Genomic DNA, 23,941 nt, shown 5'->3' on the forward strand with positions numbered 1-23,941 from the left:
TTGGCAAAGGGACACATGGCAGAGGCAAAATGTCACTCAACAGCTAGCGTACATGGCTGCAGCGGGACACCAAGACTGTGGCCAGTGGCTGAAGCTCAGGGCACTGATTCATTTATTTACTTGACAAATATTTATTGAGCATTCATTATATGCAAGATGCATATAGATGTTGATGATACAGTAGAAATATTTAGACAAACAATCTACGCCCTTATTTTCTGGAGTGTCTATTCTAATTGGAGAAGGAAATAGGTTTAGAATATTACAAGACAGTAATACTGTGGCCCTGTGGATCAAACTAAAGAAAGTAATGTGGGAGAGGAATGCTAGATTATAATACTTACGAGTGAAGCTTTATCAGCTATCTCTAGAAAAAACATCAAACAATTTTTAGTAGCCACATGCTTTAATGTTCTGTTTTGGAGTTCAGTTTTTAAGTACTTTTGGAATAAATTAGGTCCATGAAGATGAACTATTTGTAAATAGGTTTTTAGTCTTTAGTGTAAAGAATTGCTTTTCATGTGCCCTAAATTGCATTGATTTTAATGCTTTGTATAGTCACAGGGAAAACTTGCTCATTTGTAACTGCTTTTTCACCATGGATCTTCTCTTTTGAATTTCTAATCTTGGATTCCTTTGGGAAGATTGCAACCTTGTCAGTTGTAAAGGGTACACTTATGAATATAATTTTAAGTATTTTTGGTGGAAATTGAAACCTTTTGGCTTTAAAAATCACTCCATGCTTGTTAGCCTCCATTTATTTGTTTCCCGTTGCCAAGAAATATTTTAAAATGGATTATTTTGTGATAGTATTACACCTGTCTCACTCAGGGCTATTGTCCTGAAATAGCAGTCTTTATATAATTAATTGTAATAACAATGATTTAATATTACCTACTGCTATAGGTACAGTGTTTGGGTTGCATAAGCTCATAGATGCCAATTAGATTTAACAAGGAACTTTTATATTTTCTTTCCTTTCTCTGGAAATGTTGTGGTATCATGGAGATAGGAACACAAACATGACTTTTGTGTGAACTTATTGTAAATCCAGGATTGTTAAATTAGATGATGCGGTACCCCCAAATTGTAAAATCTACTTTTTTGGAAAAAGAGTCAGAGCATTCTCATATTTTATTCTCTCAAATATTGAGAACCACCGGAAGTAAGATGATGATAATAATAATAATAATGATGATTGTTTTGCTGATACCCTGAAAACATCAGGGAAGGACCCTGAATTGACTGGAAAATGTGTCCTATGTGTTCATGTGCAGGTAGGTGTATTATGTAAGGCAATAGGATACTCTAGGAATACTGATCTCCTGACATTTGTATATTTATAGAAATTGTACTCTTAACAAACTTGGGTATGCTGTACTGAATTCACACTGAAGATTTCTTTATATTCTTTGGTTCTAAAATTAAAAATGATTTAGAATCATTGATAATCTATTACATCAATGTTTTTTTTTCTTTTCAGAATTTGCCATCTGCTGTAGTAACTCATGTTTTAAATCCTCAGCCTGGAGAGAAGATTCTAGATTTGTGTGCAGCTCCTGGAGGCAAAACAACACATATAGCAACACTAATGCATGATCAGGTAAGACTGTTTTCATAACAAAACTACTCAATGTATTACCTATTTCAGTGGTGAGGGTAGACTATAACTTAGAAAACACATCTATACTACTACTTCAGATTTATCCAAAATGAAAATTGTTCAATTATGTCAGTTCACCAAACATTAAGTTCAGTAAACAATTATTTGTGAAGACTATCTAAAGACCTAATTGAATCCTCAATTTACTCTACATTATAGAATACAATTCTTTCCTCATATAATTAAGTTTGAAACATTTAAGAGATATTTTCATGTTCTTTTAAAGTTTTGCCCTTGTTCTAGCTATTCTGCCACTAAATATTGAGAGTATATTATCAGGGTGGAAATGTATATGTTGATATCTATACACATAGACATATAATACATAAATAAACACACATAAATACTTACAGAATGTGTGCATCTTGAGTATCTTAAATCTTATTTAGTTTAATTATAAAACCTGCTTCTTTGTAACAATGCAAGTAAGTGTGATCTTGGATAACTTTAGTTGAGATTTTACTGTTTTCCTATGTATGTATATTTGCAAGGTGCTTTATCATGGACTGGTTTTATCTATTTTCAAAACTCATTATAGCCTTATAGCCTACAATTTTATTTAATTAAAGAAATATTTAGCCATCTGATGCCATCTTTTGTTTCAAACTCTATAAATCTAAATGGTTCCTAAAATCTGAGTACTTACCAGTTTCTCAGTCTAAAGTCCTTGATTGATTGGTTGAACACTCTTTAGAATTTACTTTGTGTTAGATACTGGGGATAAAGCATTGATATATTTGTGTGTTTAATTATACTCTTTTTTTTTGCCTAATAAGAATTTAAGTAGTGGTAGGAAAAATTCTTGAAGGATAAATGTATTAGTGTTTCTTTAAAAAAAAAAAAAAAAAAGATGCCAACAGTGTTTAAAATAAAGCTCATGAAATAGAAGGGTTCATTTTATGACTATAGATTTTAATGCAAATCCTTTTTCAGTTTTCTTGAAACTTTAAATATACAGATTGAGGGGCTGGGGTAGTGGCTCAGGGTAGTGCATTCGCCCAGCATGTTCAAGGCCCTGGTTTGATCCTCAGCACCACATAAAAAATAAATAAATAAAATAAAGGTATTGTGTCCAACTACAACTAAAAAATAAATATTTTAAAAATGTACAGATTGATTATGATATGATCTTACAATGAAAATAACCCCCTTTTAATTTATGACATATTTATTATATTTACCTAATGGCTATTATTCATACATGCTTTATTCTCCCTAGTAAAGTCTTTCCAAAGAGAGTCTGAATGTTATATATATTCATTTTCAGCCAGTTTTATAATGCTGGGTAAAAATCACATCTAGGTAAAGACAAGTAAAAATGTACCTTTTGAAAATACTCGAACACAATATTAAGTTGATGAAAACAAAAAAAAATCTAGGGACATTATCAGCAAATTTTCTGTTATCAGTCTATGCCATTGAGGCATATATCATAGACAGATGATATATGCAAAAGGAACAAAAGAAAATACATAGAAAAGTCAATTGCACCATTTTTTTCAGTATCATTTCATAGTATATTTTAAAGTATTACAATGCATTCTTAAAATTGTCATCTTTCTTAACTTTGACTTAATACAAGTTTTATCATATAAAGTAATTTTGAAGTGTTTTTAATATCAACTTCAGAATATTTTGCTGGGATGTACAGAGGTTTTGGCTCTTTTTCTGCCTTTAGTTGCAAGAATTTATAGGAATTTGTGTGACTAGATCAAAAATATTAAAATGACTATCAGTTTTATAAGTAATTTTTATTGGCATATAAAGGCACTTTAAGTTAGATGTCTTATAGCATTAGTTCATCCTCTTTGAGAGGTAAGGAAGTCACATCAAACTGGTGATTTTTGATGTTTACTTTCAATAGGTGTTTTTGAACTTCTTGAAGATTGCAAACACTATTTTCAGTTTTGATTTCTGTTGATTAAAAGTAGCTAACTATAAGAAAGATTAATTATCGAAGGATATCTTTTAAAAGGAAAGACTTAAGTATTTGCTGTAAATTTGATATGTTTGTTCAATGAGTTTGTAGAGTAGGAATGAGAGGATAGTGGGGAAGACTAATTTTTCACCTGTTTTTTGTATTTTCATGACTATTTTTGATTTTTTTTATATTAGGGAGAAGTAATAGCACTTGATAAAATATCCAACAAAATAGAAAAAATCAAGCAGAATGCTTTACTATTTGGGTTGAACTCCATCAAGGCATATTGCTTTGATGGAACAAAGGCACTTAAACTTGATATGATTGAGAACACAAAAGGTGAGTTAAATTTTGTTATTTTTAATGAGCAAATTGTAATTGCATTGTTTTTTTTTTTTTTTTTTTTTTGGTACCAGGGATTGAACCCAGGGGTGCTTAACCACCAACCCACATACCCAGCACCCCTACCTTTAAAATTATTTTTTTCTTAATTAGGTATATATGACAGCAGAATGCATTTTGATTCATTGTATACAATTGCAGCACAACTTTACATTTCTATAATTGTACACGATGTAGTGTCAAACTATATATTCAGTCATATATGTACCTAGGATAATGATGTCCATCTCATTCCACCATCTTTCCTGCCCCCATGTACCCTCCCTACCCTTTGCCCAATCAAAGTTCCTCTATTTTTTCCATGCCTCCTCCTCCCTCATTATGGATCAGTATCTACTTATCAGAGAGAATAGTTGGCCTTTGGTTTTGGGGGACTGGCTTACTTTGCTTAGCATGATATTCTCCAACTCCATCCATTTACCTGCAAATGTCATAATTTTACTCTTTTATTGCTGAGTTGTATTCCATTGTGTATATATACCACAGTTTTTTTATCCATTCATCTATTGAAGGGCATCTAGGTTGCTTTCACAGTTTAGCTACTATGAATTGAGCTGCTATGAACATTGGTGTGGCTGTGTTACTATAGTATGTTGATTTTAAGTCCTTTGTATATAGACCCAGGAGTGGGATAGCTGGGTCAAATGGTGGTTCCATTCCCAGTTTTTTAAGGAATCTCCATACTGCTCTCCTTATTGGTTGCACAACTTTGCAGTGCCACCAACATTGTATGAGTGTGCCTTTTCCCCAACATTTATTGTTGTCTGTATTCTTGATAGCTGCTATTCTGACTGGCATGAGATGAAATTGGAAATCAATATGCAGAAAATGAAAATAAGCCCGTCTCTCACCATGCCCAAAACTTGACACAAAGTAGATTAAAAACTTAGAATTAGTCCAGAGATCCTGTGCCTAATAGAGGAAAAAGTAGGCCCAAATCTTCATCGTGTCAGATTAGGGCCCCTGCTTCTATAACAAGACTCCTTAAGCACAAGAAATAAAACCAAGAATAAATGAGATGAACTCAAACCAAAAGCTGCTTCTCAGTGAAAGAAACAATCAATGAGGTAAACAGAGAGCCTACATTTTGGGAGGAAATTTTTGCCACACACACATCAGATAGAGCACTAATCTCCAGGATATATGAAGAACTCAAAAAACTTAATGGAAAAATAACAGCAGTAGCAGCAACAAAACCAAATAACCTAATCAATAAATGGGCTGAACAGATACTTCTAAGAAGAAGATATACATTCAATCAACAAATATATGAAAAAATGTTTAACAACTCTAGTAATTAGAGAAATGCAAATCAAAACTACTCTAAGATTTCATTCTAACCATTTTTTTATATTTTATTAGAGACAGGGTCTTGCTGAGTTGCTTAGGGCCTCACTAAGTTGCTGAGGCTGGCTTTGAACTTGGGATCCTCCTGCCGCAGCCTCCTGAGTCATGGGGATTACAGGCATGCGCCACCATGTCCAGTTGCATTGATGTTTTGATATGTGTATAGATGTGGAATGATCAAAGCAGGCAAATTAACATATTCATCAATTCATTTATTTTTTGTGATGAAATTTATTCTTAGCAATTTTGAAAAAAATATTTATATACACACACACATATACGTGTGTGTGTGTGTGTGTGTGCGCGCGCATATAACTATAGTAACGATGCTGTGCAGTAGATACCAAAAACCTGTTTCTCCTATTTAGCTGAAAGTGTATACTTTTTGAACAGTATCTCCCCAGCCCCTCCTCACTCCCTGAGTCTCTGGAACCACTATCCCATTCTACTTCTGTAAGTTTGACTTTTTAAATATTCCATACATGAGTGAAATCATGCTGTATTTGTCTTTTGGTGCCTTCGTTATTTCACTTAACATAATGTACTCCATATTCATTCATATTTCACAAATAACAGAGTTTCCTTTTTTATTTTTTTTAAAACTAAATAGCATTCTATTGTGTATATAACTCATTTCCTTTATCCATTTATCTGTCAGTGGACACTGGGTTGATTCCATGTCTTAGCTGTTGTGAGCATGGGAGTGCAGATATCTTTCTGACATTAATCCCAATTCTTTTGCATATATTCTCAGTGAAAGGATTGCTAGATCATAGTACTTTTATTATGTAGGTTTTTTTTTTTTTTTTTTTTTTTTAAGAACTAGACCACTCTCCTTAATGGCTGCACTGTACGTTTCTGATCGAAAGCATGCCCATGTTCCTTTTTGTCTATGCTCTCACCAAGTTATCTTTTGTTCTTTCATTAGTAACCTCCTGTCAAATGTGAGCTGATAAATTTCATTATGAATTTTATTTGCATTTCCCTGATTAGTGATGTTAAGTATTTTTTCATACATCTGTTAGCCATATCTTCTTTTGAAAAATGTGTATTCTAGTCATTTGCCCATTTTTAAATTGGTCTCTTGCTTTAAATTTGAGTTTCTTGTGTATTTTGGATTATTAACTCGTTATTAGATATGTGGTTTACAGATATTTTCTCCTATTATGTGGGTTTTCTCTTCACATTGTTATTGTTTCCTTTGCTGTACAGAAGCGTTTTAGTTTCATGTAATTGTATTTGTCTATTTTTGTTATTGTTACTTGTGCTTCATGGGCCATATCTAAACAAATAATCACCTACCAATGTCATGGAACTTTTCTTCTATTATTTTACATTTCCAGGTCTTTAATCAATTTGGAGTTCATTTTTAAACAAGGCTTTAAATAAAGATTCAATTTTGTGCATGTGGATGGCCAGTTTTTTTTGGTGCCATTTATTGAAGGTACTGTTGTGTGCTCTTACTATCTTTATTGAAAATAAATTTTCTGTGAATGCATAGATTTATCCTCAGACTTTTTTATACCATTGGTCATTGTGTCAATTTTTGTGACAGTACCGTGCTGTTTTGATTATTATAGCTTTGTATTGTAAATGTAGCAGGTAGTATAATTCTCCTACCTTTGTTCTTTTTGCTCAAGATTGTTTTGGCTGTATTATTTTATGGTTCATAATAATTTTAGAATTGTTTTTTCTATGTGAAAAATGACATTAAAATTTAGAGGAGGATGCATTGATTCTATACATAGATTTCGGTGGTATGGGCATTTCAATAATATTAAGTTTTCTAATGCTTAGACATTGCATACCTTTTTGTCCTTGAATTTTTTTCCTCAGTGCTTTGTAAAAGCTTTTTTGTATATAGATTTTCTTTGAAGTTACATTTTCTCTTGCGTATTTTATTCTTTTGTTTTTGTGAGTGAGTTTTTTTTGTTTATGAAAAGTGTTTAAAGTATGGAAACACTACTGATTTTTTAATGTGGCTTTTATATCCTGCAACTTACTGAATTTGTTTATGAGTTCTAATGTTGTCTGGTGGAGTCTTTAAAGTTTTCCATATATGATTATGTCATTAGCAAACAGATAATTTCACTTTTTCCTTTCCTGTTAGGGTGCCTTTTATATCTGTCTTTTGGCTAATAGCTGTGGTTAGGACTTCTAATTCTGTGTTAAGAAGAGGTGAGAGTGGTCATCCTTATTCCTGATTTCACAGAGAAATTTTTTTTTTTAACTTTTCCCCATTGTTTGTGATGCTAATTGTGGGCTTTATTGTGTTGAGGTTCTTCCTTTTTTACCTAATTTATTGAGAGTTCTTAATCATGAAAGGATATTGAATTTTTGTCCTATGCTTTATCTGCCTCCATTAGATGATTATAGGGGTTTTGCCCTTCATTTTATCACATTAACTGACTTATGTATATAAATCATACTTGTATTCCTGGAATAAATCCCATTTGATCATTTTGAGTGATCTTTTCAATGTATTGCTAGATTTTTATTACTTTTTTTGAGGATTTTTATATCCATATTCAGCAGGATATTGAAGTAATTTTTTTATTTTCTTGTGTTATCCTTAGACTTTGGCCTCAGGGTAATGTTGGCCTTATAAGTTTGCTTTTTTCTTTTTTTTAAATTGATTGTTCAAAACATTACAAAGCTCTTGACATATCATATTTCATACATTAGATTCAAGTGGGTTATGAACTCCCATTTTTACCCCAAATACAGATTGCAGAATCACATCAGTTACACATCCATTTTTTTACATAATGCCCTATTAGTAACTGTTGTATTCTGCTACCTTTCCTATCCTCTACTATCCCCCCTCCGCTCCCCTCCCATCTTCTCTCTCTATCCCATCTACTGTAATTCATTTCTCTCCTTGTTTTTTTCCCATTCCCCTCACAACCTCTTATATGTAATTTTGTATAACAATGAGGGTCTCCCTCCATTTCCATGCAATTTCCCTTTTCTCTCTCTTTCCCTCCCACCTCATGTCTGTATTTAATGTTAATCTTTTCTTCCTGCTCTTCCTCCCTGTTCTGTTCTTAGTTGCTCTCATTATATCAAAGAAGACATTTGGTATTTGTTTTTTAGGGATTGGCTAGCTTCACTAAGCATAATCTGCTCTAGTGCCATCATTTCCCTGCAAATTCCATGATTTTGTCATTTTTTAGTGCTGCGTAATACTTCATGGTGTATAAATGCCACATTTTTTTTATCCATTCATCTATTGAAGGGCATCTAAGTTGGTTCCACAGTCTAGCTATTGTGAATTGTGCTGCTATGAACATCAATGTGGCAGTATCCTTGTAGTACGCTCTTTTAAGGTCTTCAGGGAATAGTCCGAGAAGGGCAATAGCTGGGTCAAATGGTGGTTCCATTCCCAGCTTTCCCAGGAATTTCCATACTGCTTTCCAAATTGGCCGCACCAATTTGCAGTCCCACCAGCAATGTACAGGTGTACCCTTTTCCCCACATCCTCGCCAGCACTTGTTGTTGTTTGACTTCATAATGGCTGCCAATCTTACTGGAGTGAGATGGTATCTTAGGGTGGTTTTGATTTGTATTTCTCTGACTTCTAGAGATGGTGAGCATTTTTTCATGTACTTGTTAATTGATTGTATGTCCTCCTCTGAGAAGTGTCTGTTCAGGTCCTTGGCCCATTTGTTCATTGGGTTATTTGTTATCTTATTGTCTAATTTTTTGAGTTCTTTGTATACTCTGGATATTAGGGCTCTATCTGAAGTGTGAAGAATAAAGATTTGTTCCCAGGATGTAGGCTCCCTATTTACCTCTCTTATTATTTCTTTTGCTGAGAAAAAACTATTCAGTTTAAGTAAGTCCCATTTGTTGATTCTTGTTATTAACTCTTGTGCTATGGGTGTCCTATTAAGGAATTTGGAGCCTGACCCCACAATATGTAGATTGGAGCCAACTTTTTCTTCTATCAGATGCAGAGTCTCTGATTTGATATCAAGCTCCTTGATCCACTTTGAGTTAACTTTTGTGCATGGCGAGAGGAGGGGATTCAGTTTCATTTTGTTGCATATGGATTTCCAGTTTTCCCAACACCATTGTTGAAGATGCTATCCTTCCTCCATTGCATGCTTTTAGCCCCTTTATCAAATATAAGATAGTTGTAACTTTGTGGATTAGTCTCTGTGTCCTCTATTCTGTACCATTGATCCACCCGCCTGTTTTGGTACCAGTACCATGCTGTTTTTGTTACTATTGCTCTGTAATATAGTTTGAAATCTGGTATCGCTATACCGCCCGATTCACACTTCCTGCTTAGAATTGCTTTTGCTATTCTGGGTCTTTTATTTTTCCATATGAATTTCATGATTGCTTTATCTATTTCTACAAGAAATGCCGTTGGGATTTTGATTGGCATTGCATTAAACCTATAGAGAACTTTTGGTAATATTGCCATTTTGATGTTAGTTCTGCCTATCCATGAACAGGGTATATTTTTCCATCTTCTAAGATCTTCTACTTCTCTTTTTAGGGTTCTGTAGTTTTCATTGTATAAATCTTTCACCTCTTTTATTAGGTTGATTCCCAAGTATTTTATTTTTTTTGAGGATATTGTGAATGGAGTGTTTTTCCTCATTTCCGTTTCAGTTTTGTCACTGATGTACAGAAATGCCTTTGATTTATGCGTGTTGATTTTATATCCTGCCACTTTGCTGAATTCATTTATTAGTTCCAGTAGTTTTTTTGTAGACCCTTTTGGGTCTTCTAGGTATAGAATCATGTCATCCGCAAAAAGTGATAATTTAAGTTCTTCTTTTCCTATTTTTATGCCTTTAATTTCTTTCATCTGTCTTATTGCTCTGGCCAGTGTTTCGAGAACTATATTGAATAGAAGTGGTGATAGAGGGCATCCCAGTCTTGTTCCAGATTTTAGAGGGAATGCCTTCAATTTTTCTCCATTCAGAATGATGCTAGCCTGAGGCTTAGCATAGATAGCTTTCACAATGTTGAGGTAAGTTCCTGTTATCCCTAGTTTTTCTAATATTTTGAACATAAAGGGATGCTGTACTTTGTTGAATGCTTTTTCTGCGTCTATCGAGATGATCAAATGGTTCGTATCTTTAAGTCTATTGATGTGGTGAATAACATTTATTGATTTCCGTATATTGAACCATCCTTGCATCCCAGGGATGAATTCTACTTGATCATGGTGCACAATTTTTTTGATGTCCCTTTGTATCCGATTCGCCAGAATTTTATTGAGGATTTTTGCATCTAGGTTCATCAGAGATATTGGTCTGTAGTTTTTTTTCTTTGAGGTGTCTTTGTCTGGTTTCGGAATCAGGGTGATGTTGGCCTCGTAGAATGAATTTGGAAGAGCTCCCTCTTTTTCTATTTCCTGAAATAACTTGAAAAGTATTGGCATTAATTCTTCTTTAAAGGTTTTGTAAAACTCCACTGTATACCCATCCGGTCCTGGGCTTTTCTTGGTTGGTAGTCTTTTGATTGCTTCTTCTATTTCATCCATTGATATTGGTCTGTTCAAATTGTGTGTATCCTCCTGACTCAGTCTGGGCAGATCATATGACTTAAGAAATTTATCGATGTCTTCACTATCTTGTATTTTATTGGAATATAGGTTTTCAAAATAATTTCTAATTGTCTTCTGTATTTCTGTAGCATCTGTTGTGATATTGCCTTTTTCATCCCGTATGTTAGTAATTTGAGTTCTCTCTCTTCTTCTCTTTGTTGGCATGGTTAAGGGTCTGTCGATCTTATTTATTTTTCGAACTACCAACTTTTTAGTTTTGTTAATTTTTTCAATAGTTTATTTTGTTTAAATTTCGTTGATTTCCGCTCTGATTTTAATTATTTCTTGCCTTCTGCTACATTTGCTGTTGTTTTGCTCTTCCTTTTCTAGGGCTTTGAGATGAAGTGTGAGCTCATTTATTTGTTGGTTTTTCCTTTTTTTGAGGAATGACCTCCAGGCGATGAATTTCCCTCTTAAAACTGCTTTCATTGTTTCCCATAGATTCCAATATGTTGTGTCTGTATTTGCATTTATCTGAAAGAATTTTTTGATTTCCTCTTTTATGTCTTCTGTAACCATTGATCATTCAGTAACATATTGTTCATTTTCCATGTGATGTAGGATTTTTCCTTCCTTCTTCTATCATTGATTTCCAGTTTCATTCCATTATGATCAGATAAAATACATGGTATTACCTCTACCCCTTTATATTTACTGAGGTTTGCCCTATGGCATAATATATGGTCTGTTTTTGAGAAGGATCAATGTGCTGCTGAGAAAAAAGTATATCCACTTGATGATGGATGATATATTCTATATATGTCAGTTAAGTCTAGGTTATTGATTGTGATATTGAGTTCTATAGTTTCTTTATTCAACTTTTGTTTGGAGGATCTGTCCAATGGTGAGAGAGGTGTGTTGAAGTCACCCATAATTATTGTGTTGTGATCTATTTGATTCTTGAACATGAGGAGAATTTGTTTTATGAAAGTCGCAGCACCATTGTTTGGTGCATAAATATTGATAATTGTTATGTCTTGTTGGTGAATGGTTCCTTTTAACAGTATATAATGTCCTTCCTTATCCCTTTTGATTAACTTAGTCTTGAAGTCAATTTTATTCGATATGAGGATGGCCACCCCTGCTTGCTTACAAGGACCGTGTGCGTGGTATATTTTTTCCCAACCTTTCGCCTTCAGCCTGTGTATGTCTTTTCCAATCAGATGTGTCTCCTGGAGGCAGCATAATGTTGGATTTGTTTTTTTAATCCATGTTACCAGCCTGTGTCGCTTTATTGGAGAGTTTAAGCTATTAACATTTAGAGTTACTATTGATATATGTTTTGTACTTCCAGCCATGTTTGATTATTTATCTTTTTTTTTTTTTTTTAATTTAGTTTGTTTCTCCATGATTAGCTTTCCCCCTGCCCTCTGTCTTTACCGAGGCACTTCCCACTGATGGTTTTGGTTATGGTTTTTCATTTCTTCCTCGTGTAGTGTTTTGCTCAAGATGCTTTGCAATGCTGGTTTTCTGGCTGCAAATTCTTTTAGCTTTTGTTTATCATGAAAGATTTTTATTTCGTTGTCGTACCTGAAGCTTAATTTTGCTGGATACAGAATTCTTGGTTGGCATCCATTGTCTTTCTGTGTTTGAAATATGTTGTTCCAGGATCTTCTTGCTTTCAGCGTCCTGGATGAAAAATCCGTTGTTAAACTTATTGGTTTACCCCTGAATGTAATCTGCCTCCTTTCTCTTGTAGCTTTTAATATTTTCTCTTTATTCTGTATATTGGATATCTTCATAACAATGTGTCTTGGCGTTGTTCTACTGTGATTTTGTGTGCTCGGTGTCCTGTATGCATCTACAATTTGTATATCCGTTTCCTTTTTTATTTCTGGAAAGTTTTCTGTAATTATTTCATTCAGCAGGTTACTCATTCCCTTGATTTGAATCTCTATACCTTCCTCTATCCCGATGACTCGTAAGTTTGGTTTTTTTATGTTATCCCATGTCTCTTGGATGCTTTTCTCATGATTTTTTACCAGCCTTTCTGAGTTGGCTAGACTCTTTTCAAGATGATATATTTTGTCTTCATTATCTGACGTTCTGGCTTCTACTTGCTCCACTCTGTTAGTGATACTCTCATTTGAGTTTTTAATTTGGTTTATAGTTTCCTTCATTTCTAGAATTATTGTTTGATTTTTTTTATAATCTCCTGATAAAGATGCTTAACTTCTTCTTTTATCTGTTTATGTAATTCATTTTCAATGAGTTCTTTCACTGTTTGAATTTGCTGTGTCATATCCTCTTTAAGGTTCCATTCCATCTGTCTATTGTATTCCTTGAGTTCTTTATATGGCCATTTTTCTGATGAATCTAGGTCCTCCTGAATATTTAGGCTGTCCTGCATTGTTTGTGCTCCTTTTCTTCCTTGCTTTTTCATGCTGGTCATGTTACTTCTTGTTCTGTTTGACTGCTGAGTTACTGTTTATTCTTATAAATTTATTTGATGCTGTCACCGCTGGTTTCAATAAAGTTTTCTCCTCTCCGCGTTTTGGTGATGTCAGTTCTCTGCCATGGTGGTATCCCCAAATGGTGACAGCTCGTTCCCTTTGCTGGGTGACCAATGCAACGGGTGGGTCCTGACTGTCTCTCTCAAGCCCCGTTTCAACCCTGTGGCCACTGCCTATGAAGGCTCGGTTGGCTTTTACCTCCGAAGTTCAGAAGGGCCAAGCAGTTGTTTTGGCGGGATCGTTAGTGCTGAGTCACAGCAGTATGGCTTCGAGAAGCAGGCGAACCAGAGCTTGAATGCATCCGATCCGGGCTCAGTGAGTGTTCTGAGAGGCCCAGACTGTTCACCCCAGATCCATGTCAACTCAGCATTGCCTAGTGATCCTGAGCAAACAGCATTTAGACAGTTTACGACTCCCTGTGCCCGCGCAGCTGAAGAGGTCAGAGACTTGAAGTCTCCGCAGCCACCGCCATGTTGGATCTCCGGCCTTATGAGTTTGGAAGAATTCCAAGATTTTGAAAGAGTTTGGGAAGTACTGGTGTGAGTTCTTCTGTAAATGATTAACAGAATTTATCAATGAAGCCATCAGGTCATGAAGTTTTCTTTTACTGATTGAATCTCATTACTCCATCTGATATTCAGATGTTCTTTTCATGATTCAATCTTGGTGGGTTTGTGTGTAGGAATTTTTCTATTAGGTTATTCAGTTTGTGGGTGTGTAGTCATTTGTAGTAATAGTTTATGATCCTTTCTATTCTCTGGTATTGGTATTCATGACTTTATTTTCATGTTTTCACTTTCAGTGGGTTTCCTTAAAGATGAAGTCAGTGTCTTATAGGGAGCATGTATAGTTGGGTGTTTTTAAGATCATTTAACCACTCTGTCTTTTGAGAAATTTTATCCATTTGTGTTCAAAATCATTATTGATTGGTAAGGACTTAGACGTCATTTTGTACTTTTCTGAATTTGTTTGGTGTCCTTTGTTCTTCCTCTTTTGATGTCCTTTGGATTTGGTGCTTTTTTTCTTTTTTTTTTCTTTTTTTGGTGGTGCTAGGGATTGAACACAGGACCTTGTGCAGGTGAGGCAAGTACTCTACAACTGAGCTATATCTCCAGCCCTGGTGCCTTTTTCTAGTAGCATGTTTTGATTCCCCATTTTTTTTTTTTTTGCTTGTTTGTGTACTGCAGCTTTTTGTTGTTGTTTTGTTTGTTTGTTTGTGTTGGTCATGAACTTTTTGTTAAATGTCTCATATTTATAACAGGCTATTTTAAGCTATTAATAACTGAAATTAGCATTTTAAAAAACTAAGATTTTTTACTTTATTCTCCCCACATTTTATACTTATATTGGCATAATTAATGTATTTTATATTGTGTATCCTTACCAATTACTGTAATTTTTTTTTGTACTAGGGATTAGAAACCAGGGACACTGAGCCACATCTCTAGCCCTTCTTATTATTTTGAAACAGGGTCTTTCTAAGTTACTTAGGGCCTTGATAAGTTGCTGAGGCTGGCTTTGAACTTTCAATCCTCCTATTTTTCATAGCATTACGTTTTAACCTTCTAAAGATATGTGATTTATATACCATCATTATAAATGAGTATTCTGTATTTGATTATTATATTTATGAATGGATTTTGTACTTTCATATTTTTTTCTCTCTACTAATTAGCATCATTTATTTTTTCTACTCAGAGAGTTCCCATTAAGCTAGATCTGGTGGTGAATTCTCTCAGCTTTTGATTGGAACAGTTTTGAATCTTCGTTTCTGAAGGACAGTTTTGCTAAGAAGAGTATTCTTTGTTTTTTGTTTTTGTTTTAACTTCAACATTTAGAATATATTATCTCATTTTTTTAGGTTTGTAAAGTTTCTGCTAGTTAGTCTGTTGCCAGCCTATTGAAACTTCCTTCTATGGGATATGCTTCTTTTGCTGCTTTCAAGATGATCTCTTTGTCTTATATTTTTGATAATTTGTATGTCTTAGTGCTGTTTTGTTTGGATTGAATTTGATTGGTATACCTTGACCTTCCTGTAACTTTTATGTTTTCCTCCTAATTTGGAAATTTTTGTATTTTTTTTTTTTAATAAACTTTCTAACATTTTTGTCTCTTTTCCTTCTAGAACTGCTATAATTAGAAAATGTGATATTTGGGGGCTTTGCTGAATGTTCTGTAAGATTTCTTCATTCCTTGCATTCTTTTCCCCCCTGACTTTATATATTTAAATATTTCTTTTTGAGTTCACACATTCTTTCTTCTTGATCAGTTCCCACTTTTGACATTATATCATTTTTCCATTTGTTTGTTGTGTTTTTTAGCTCCAGAATTTGATTTTCTGTTTTTTGTTTGTTTGTTTGTTTTTGTTGTTGTTGTTGGTGGTGGTGGCGGTGGTGGTGATGGTGGTGATACTGGGGATTGAATTCAGGGGCACTCAACCACTGAGCCACATTCCTGGCACTGTGATAGACTTTGAGCTTGAGTATTCAGGCACCAACTAGTTGCTGATATAGTTATGGGGCTAGGTGTCCTGGAATAGGATTGGAGCTTGGATTATAGGGTCTGGCCTAGTAATGAGTCAGGCCCATGCTCTCTGTCTTTAGGATTGGACCTGGATCCTGTGTCTGAGAGGTTGGCCTGGAACTTGGGTCTTTATGAATGTTCCTGGAAGCTTAGTCCATGGGGTCCAGCTTGGCTGCAGTGTTTATTGGAGCCAGCTTAAATTCAGAATCTTCTAGAACAGGCCTGGACCCTGGTTCTAATATAGTAGTTATTGTGACAGGTATGGATTTTGCATTTGTGGGTGCCAACCTGGCACCTGGGATTAGGGTATTTGTACTGTTTGTACCTAGAACTATGGTTACTGTGACCCCCAAGGCTGCCTGGAGTCTAGGTTTATAGGTCCTCTTCTAGTGGCTAGATCCTTGAGTGTTTGCCTGAGAACCTGGATCCTCAGGGATATTCCTAGCATCTGGTTTCTAATACAGCACTGGAATATATTGGAGCAAGTTTGAAGTATGGGACCACATGGGCTGGCCTGGGGGATGGTGCTATTGGGGTCTGCTCCTTCTAGATGTTACTGGGGTGGGCCTATTTATTGAAATCTGAGGCGAAATGCTATTGGCTTACTTCCCTCCTTCTTCCAAGCAAAGGATATTTCTCTCCAGATTGTGCTGCCTGGGGTTGAAGGAGAGGCAATGTGAGTAATGTAAAATTGTCCTTCCTTCCTTCTTATAAGTGAGTCTTATTTCTGTACTATACACAGGTGTTATAATCTCTCACCTCCTTGCTTTTCTTTTGTAAAGGTATTTTCTGGTGAATAATTGTTCAAATTGATGTTTCAAGGTATGGGCATAAGTGCACTAAAGCCTTATTCCACCATCTTGCTGACATCCAGCCTTGCATCCATATTACTTATGATGTCACTTGCTTTTAGTGTGAAGAACTTCCATGAGTATTTCTTAACAGATAGTGATGCCACCAACAAATAACATTTGTTTTTTTTTTCCTGGAAATATCTCTATCACACCATTATTTAAAAAATAATTGTGTACAACATAAGGTATTTGGTTACCTGAGGATATTTTCTTTCTGCACTTTGAATTTGTCATCTTTGCATCTTTTGACCTTGGTTGTCCCTGTTGAGGAATCAGCTGTTAATCTTAGTGTAGTTCTTTAGCATTAATATGTTTTGGTGTGGATCTTTTTGCATTTTTCCTACTGAGAGTTAGTTCATTTCTTTGGATGTATATATTGAAAACTATTCATATTTGATGGAAAAAAATTCAGTCATAATTGTCTAAAAAATTTTTTTAATAGAGAATTTTTAAAAATATTTTTTGTTTTTCAGTGGACACAACATCTTTGTATGTGGTGCTGAGGATCGAACCCAGGCCGTACGCATGCCAGGCAAGCATGCTACCTCTTGAGCCACATCCCCAGCCCCTAAAATTTCTTAATATATGCTGGAGCAGAGCAGAAATACGTCAAATAGATCTTGGTGTATTTTATATGATTTTATAATGGAGATTATTTTAAAACATGAAAGCAGCAATACAACACAATGATGAAGACACATTTACTACCCAGCTTTTATATATATGCTGACTAATGTAACAGATTGTGAAAAAATTTATAAAATATTTAATAGAAGAAATATTAATAGTCTTAATGTACAAAGAACTACTCTAACCAATGAGAAAAAGATAGTCTCAATAGATAAAGACTAAGCAAAGGGTACCCCCCCCCCCCACACACACACAAAAAGTCACAAATGGCCAATCAAGTAAAAATCACCTTTGGGGATTTTGGGAAACAAATATATTCATGATAATGAAAATGTAAGTGGTATAATCTTTCCAGAGGATTTTACCAGTATGTGTCAAAAATCCCAAAGAAAAATTTTTTGAACAGAATTTCTACTAAGACAATAGGTAAGAAAGCAAGAGGTGGTAGTAGATGGAAATGAGTTAAATTGATAATTGTTTGTGTCTAATAGAGCTTTGCAATCAGAAAAGCAGAGAGAGAGATTTAGAATATTACTGTGGGTCCTGTAGGATCAACTAGCGGTAACTAAAAGCAATCAGTAGCAGGTAGGTAAATAAAATGGTCTGCTTTTATATTTGTTAAAGACTTTCTCCAGTAATAGTAAATATATCAGAAATTGGAATGGAAAAGTTACTCAAGTGAATGCAAAGGGAACCTTGATGAATCCAAGGAGGGTAATGACTCATCCTAGATCTTAGCCATACTGATGGTCACAGACACAAGGAAGCCAAAGAACAACAGAACTAGAATCAGGATGTTTGACTACAACCCAACAGGCTCTCTTTTCTTCTGGAGCTGTCTGCTCTAGGCATTAGCAAAAGAACTGTCAGTTTCCAGAATTAATTAGAATTAATTCCAAGTCCTAGGTTTAATAAATAGTGGCTTCTAATGTTAGGGTATGGGGTATCATTTGATTAAACCTAGATCTATATGATATTAACAGAATAATTAGACACTATAATAACTACGTTTGTAACCTTTGTACAAAGTCATATCTACATTAAATAGAAGTAGTAGGCTAACCAGGTACTTGATTAAAGGGACAAATTGTTTCCAGTATTTTTTCTTCTGGATTATAATTTGTAAATTCCTGATCATCACTTCTATCTTAAAGAGTTTTCTATTGAAGACCAATATAGAAGATAACAAGTAACATTTACAATCCTCTCTGTAGGAACTCCTCCATTCTTACCAGAATCTTTTGACCGAATTCTCCTTGATGCACCCTGTAGTGGAATGGGACAGAGACCAAACATGGCTTGTACTTGGACTTTGAAGGAAGTAACATCGTATCAACCGCTACAGCGAAAACTCTTTTCTGTGGTATGTTATGCTCCTTTGCTGTGAAGGAAGTTGAACATTACTAGTTAGACATTGAAAGCATTAGGAAAATGTTTTTTTTTTTTAATAATATTTTTAAGAGGGAGGGAGGGGGAGAGAGAGAGAGAATTTTTTAATATTTATTTTTTAGTTTTCAGTGGACACAACATCTTTATTTTTATGTGGTGCTGAGGATTGAACCCAGCGACCCACGCATGCCAGGCGAGTGCGTTACCGCTTGAGCCACATCCCCAGCCCAGGAAAATGTTTATAGCAGCAGTTTTTACTGTAATCAAACAGTGGAAACAAGCTGGATGCAGTGGCGCACACCTGTAATCCCAGTGGCTTGGGAGGCTGAGACAGGAGGATTATGAGTTCAAAGCCAGCCTCAGCAACAGCGAGGCACTAAGCAACTCTAAATAAAGTACAAAATAGGGCTGGGGATGTGGCTCAGTGGTTGAGTGCCCCTGAATTCAATCTCTGGTCCCTCCCCACCCCCAACCCCAAACATGGAAACCACTCAAGAGTCAAAAGCAAATAAAAATTTGGTATACCTGTATGTTGAATATTATTCAGCCTTAACAAGGAGTGAAATTCTGATATATGCTGTAGTAAGTTTGGACCTTGATGACATTATGCTATGTAAAATAAGCCAGACACAAAAGAAAAAGATTTTGCATGATTCTGCTTATATTAGGGCATTAGAATAAGTAGATCTAAAAAAACAAAGTAAAGTTGATCAGGGAGTAAGACAGTGGGAGGATGGGGAGATATGGTCTAATGGTTATAGAATTTCTGTTTGGGATGATGACAAAAGTTATAAAGATGAATAGTAGTGATGGCTGTACAAATGTTCTTAATGCCATTGATTCATATATGTAAAAATGGTTAAAAGGGTCAATTTTATGTATATTTTACTATGTATAAGGCAAAGACTGAAAAGAGCTCATTTTAAATATAGGGCTCTCTTTTATGTTGACTCATCTTTTAAATACATAGGCAGTTTCTTTGCTGAGACATCAGTGAATTCCAAACATCCTGATCCATCTTTGGAAAAAAAAAATTTTTGCTGAGTTGTTCCTATACTTACTAATATTTCACACGTAGTTACCTATTGATGTGAAGAATCTGATGTAAATTTTCTTTTCATAACCTGGGTCATTTTTAGCATACAAAAAGCAGGAAGTCTAACAGGGGCAAATGCATTAATTAAAAATGGGAAGGACAGTGTCCAGTGTAAAATGTAGGAAGACCATAAGAAGTGCAAATTTAACTGATCTCCAATGTGTTTCAAAAGAAGCCTAGGTAGACTGAGGATTTGTCATTCTTGGAAAAATGGCTTAGTGGATTTTTACAAAGTATAGACAACATTTGATCAAAGATGACTTCATTATTTCCTCTCAGCCCTCTAACTATAAATACATAGACCACAGCAATAATGGAAATAGTGATTATTCAGTCTCAAGTTGTCTTTGAGTTCATTTATATTAATCTCTTCACACACCAGTGTAGCACTCTTTGTGGATTAGATAACTATTTCAGGGACCACATCCTTGGTTTTAAAACAGAAAAAGCTTACATAACGCAGCACAATTTGGTTGTTATAGGTTTTAACGAGAAAATCTGTTTAAAGTATTTCACATTATACCTGGCACAGAGTGATAAAGTTTAAATTTTCCAGTGAAGAAAACAATAGTATATGTCCTGTGAGTGTGTTGTGTGTTCTGGGTGTTTTTGTTTTTGTTTTTGTTTTGTACTGGGGATTGAACTCAGGCGCTTAAACCACTGAATCAGCTCCCCACACCTTTTTAGTATTTTATTTTAGAGACAGGGTCTTGCTGAGTGGCTCAGAACCTTTCTTAAGTGCTGAGGCTGGTTTTGAATTCATGATGTTCCTGCCTCAGCTTCCCTGAGCTGCTGGGATTACAAGCCTATGCCACCAGGCCTGGCTATGTTCTGTGCTTTTAAAAATGGTTTTTGCAAAAAGTTTTTAAAATAGAATCTGAAAAGATAAACTTTAGACAAATTCACTTTAGCATAACCTTATTTCTTGATTTATTTGACAGATATTTACTGAGTACCTATTATATGCAAGATGCTATTGTAGATGTTGATGATACAGTAGAAAAGTTTCACTAAACCACGCCCTTATTTTCTTTGGTTTCTATTCTAACTGGAGACGGAAATAAGTTTAATATATTATAAGACAGTAATGCTATGGCATTATGGAGCAAACTGGCACAGAGTAATAAGGAAAGTAAGGTGGAAGAGATGCTAGATTGTAATATTTGGGATTTTATGTGGGGTGGTCAAGAAGAGCTTTGCTGATGAGGTGACATGTAAACTAAGATAAGATTGTAAAGGAGTGAGCAATCTGAGAATTAGGAGAGCTTTCCTACCTGGTGCAGAGATCCTGCAGTGGGAGTCGCCCTTGCATATTCCAGGAACAGCAGGAGGCCACAGTTTCTGAAGCAGAGTGAACAAGGGTGAGAGGTGTACCTAGGGGGCATCAGAAAGACAAGAGACCTCAGCACTTAAGAGAGGTTCTGAGCCACTCAGCAAGACCCTGTCTGTAAAATAAAATTGTTGTCTGTGTAGGGCCTTGAAGGCCTCCTTGAATTTGACTTTGATTCTTAAGTGATAATGAAGGACATTGGAAAGATTTAGGCTGCAAGGTGACAAGTTTAGAAGGGATGTTGTGATAATGAGAATAGATGGTAGGAGAGCAGGGAAGGAAGCAGGTAGTTGAATTAGGAGACTATAGCTGTGATGCAAGCAAGTGATAAAGAAGGTTGGGCCAGAATGACAGCAGGGGAAGTATTGAAGTGGCCAAATTCTAGATATTTTAAAAGTATAACAGTAGGGTTTGCTGATGGATGATGAACATGATAGAGGTATAAAGGATAATCTAAGGTTTCGGGCCTGAACATCTTGGAAGGATGGAAAGACTTTCTGGTAGGTTTCAGAGGGTAGATAACAGTTAATTTCAGGACATGTCAGGTTTGATAGTAGCAATTCCAAGGAGGCAGCTGAGGATATGAGTACAAAACGCAGGAAGAAATTTTGGTCTAAAAATGTCAATTTGTGCAATTTGGGAGTGTTTGACCTATAATTGGTATCTAAAGACATGAAAGTGAGAGTGTTGGTCCATATGGGGTATGGGAGCTCCAAAGTAATTCATCTAGCTCGGAATAAAAGTATTTCATGCTTAATAATATGCCATAGGGAACATAATTTTAATTCTCCCCAGTACTTGAAAAATATTGTACCTTAAGGCTATATAATCTTTTCAACTATTTCTGTGGTTTGGTGGTATACCTTGTCTGACCATGGATTTCTTTAGGCAGTTCAGTTGTTGAAGCCAGGGGGTGTGCTAGTTTATAGCACATGCACTATAACATTGGCAGAAAATGAAGAACAAGTTGCCTGGGCTCTCACAACGTTTCCTTGCCTTCAGCTTCAACCCCAGGTAAGAGTAATTTCATTTTATTCTCTCTGTAATCTCATGAATCACAGAAAATGAAGTGCAGTGTGTCATATGAGGAAAGATGTCAAATAAAACTTCTGACTCAAATATTATCATAAACAAGAATGTCTCTATTTAGGTCCATTTTAGATACTCTGTAAGGAATTTCCTTGTCCTGATGACAGTTCTTCCCTGGCTTTTTTTTTTTTTTTTTTTTGAAATATTTATTTTTGGGTTTTTTTTTTTTTTTTGGTCGACGCTATATCTTTATTTTATTTGTATGTGGTGCTGAGGATCAAACCCAGCGCCCCGCGCATGCCAGGCGAGTGCACTACTGCTTGTGCCACATCCCCAGCCCTCTTCCCTGGCTTTTTACTTTGTCATGTCTTAAAATGGCACAGAGTTTGGGTGTAATTTTTGTTACATGTTTATTCTACCGATAGGTGTTGTTCTATTTTACTTGGCACTTTGTTTCCAAAAAAGCTTTCCCCCCTTTCCAGTCCTATATTTTTGTTATGAAATTCATTGAGAGCATTTTTTCTCATGTCAAATCATAGCCCAAACTGACTTTACTGAGGGGTATCAAAAGAGCAACCAAGAGAGAAAAAAAAAAGTCGTTCAGTATTATTGCTTCTTTATAATTTATTGTATGAAAAATGTTTAATTTTTAAATGCTCAGAGGTTTAGAGATAGTAAAGCTGATTTTTATCTATTGCTTTATTGATAATAGTATTCCATTTATTGAGTGGCCACTTTATGCAGGACACAATGCTACCTCTGTTCAGTTTCAGAACTGAGTAAATGGGACAGAGCTGCATGCAGTTTTATGGTTCTGTAAAGTGTAGGCTTTTTGTAATTTCATGGTAATTGATAAGCATGTAGGACATGTTGGGTGCTCTTTCCCACGTACTATATACAGAAAACAAAATTTATATTCCATAAAAGTGAAAGGCATTTACTCACTTTTCTGTTCTTGGAAGATGTGGTAGGTTCAACTTGATTTATCTTCTACCTTACATTGTACCAGCCCTGCTTACTAATTACAGGGCATTCGTCCACATTTATTTGCTCCCAACAGGAACCACAAATTGGAGGAGAAGGAATGGTGGGAGCTGGCCTATCATTTGAACAATTGAAACAGCTGCAGCGATTTGATCCGTCCGTTGTGCCATTACAGGACACTGACATTGATTCTCTCAGAGATACCAGAATAGAAGACATGATTTGGCTGGCAAATAAGGATTGTATAGGATTTTTTATTGCAAAATTTCAAAAATGCAAAAGCACTTTGGAAAAGGATCCTCAGAAATAAAAATTTCAAACTTTTGTTATTGTTGGGGTTTTTTTTTTTTCCCTTAAATTGTTGTCAAGCCAACTGAATGATGTCCTGGTAGCTATGGTAACAGAGAAAGCTGCCAGTAGTTTAACCAGAGATCTGAGAAAGAGAAAGTGTGTGTGTTGGAGGAGGGGAGGCTGAAATTATATTCTGAGTTTATGAAATAATTTTTTCTCTATGTATTCAGTAGAATATAAATAAAAGGAGCTATGGATGTCTGGAACATTTTCATGTAGGATCTTAATTTATAAAGAATACTAGTTATATTTAGTATGAAAAAAGTGGATCAAACCAGTGGAGTAAAATTAGGAATATTTAATGTGGTTATTTAAAAAGTTGTTTTCTATTCCCAGGATCCTAAGTAGTTGTTTCCTTAATTCAGGGCCTGAGACAAACAACATTTACCATGTGCCAAGA

At 35.2% G+C, this 23,941-nt stretch overlaps 1 protein-coding gene across 2 annotated transcripts in view; it reads left to right on the forward strand.

Annotated features, from left to right (window-relative positions):
• The window catches only part of Nsun6 (NOP2/Sun RNA methyltransferase 6), a 50,506-nt gene extending 26,992 nt beyond the window's left edge, over positions 1-23,514 (forward strand). For both annotated transcript variants that reach the window (XM_076832436.1, XM_076832437.1), the window contains 5 exons: positions 1,484-1,603; positions 3,779-3,923; positions 18,577-18,725; positions 22,066-22,191; positions 23,267-23,514. In XM_076832436.1, the coding sequence (XP_076688551.1) occupies positions 1,484-1,603; positions 3,779-3,923; positions 18,577-18,725; positions 22,066-22,191; positions 23,267-23,500 (774 nt within the window). In that variant the 3' untranslated portion in view covers positions 23,501-23,514. The remainder of the gene's footprint in view (positions 1-1,483; positions 1,604-3,778; positions 3,924-18,576; positions 18,726-22,065; positions 22,192-23,266) is intronic.
• The last annotated feature ends 427 nt before the right edge of the window (positions 23,515-23,941 follow it).

Source organism: Callospermophilus lateralis, chromosome 13, assembly GCF_048772815.1.
Source record: "Callospermophilus lateralis isolate mCalLat2 chromosome 13, mCalLat2.hap1, whole genome shotgun sequence".
NCBI classification, from domain to species: domain Eukaryota; kingdom Metazoa; phylum Chordata; class Mammalia; order Rodentia; family Sciuridae; genus Callospermophilus; species Callospermophilus lateralis.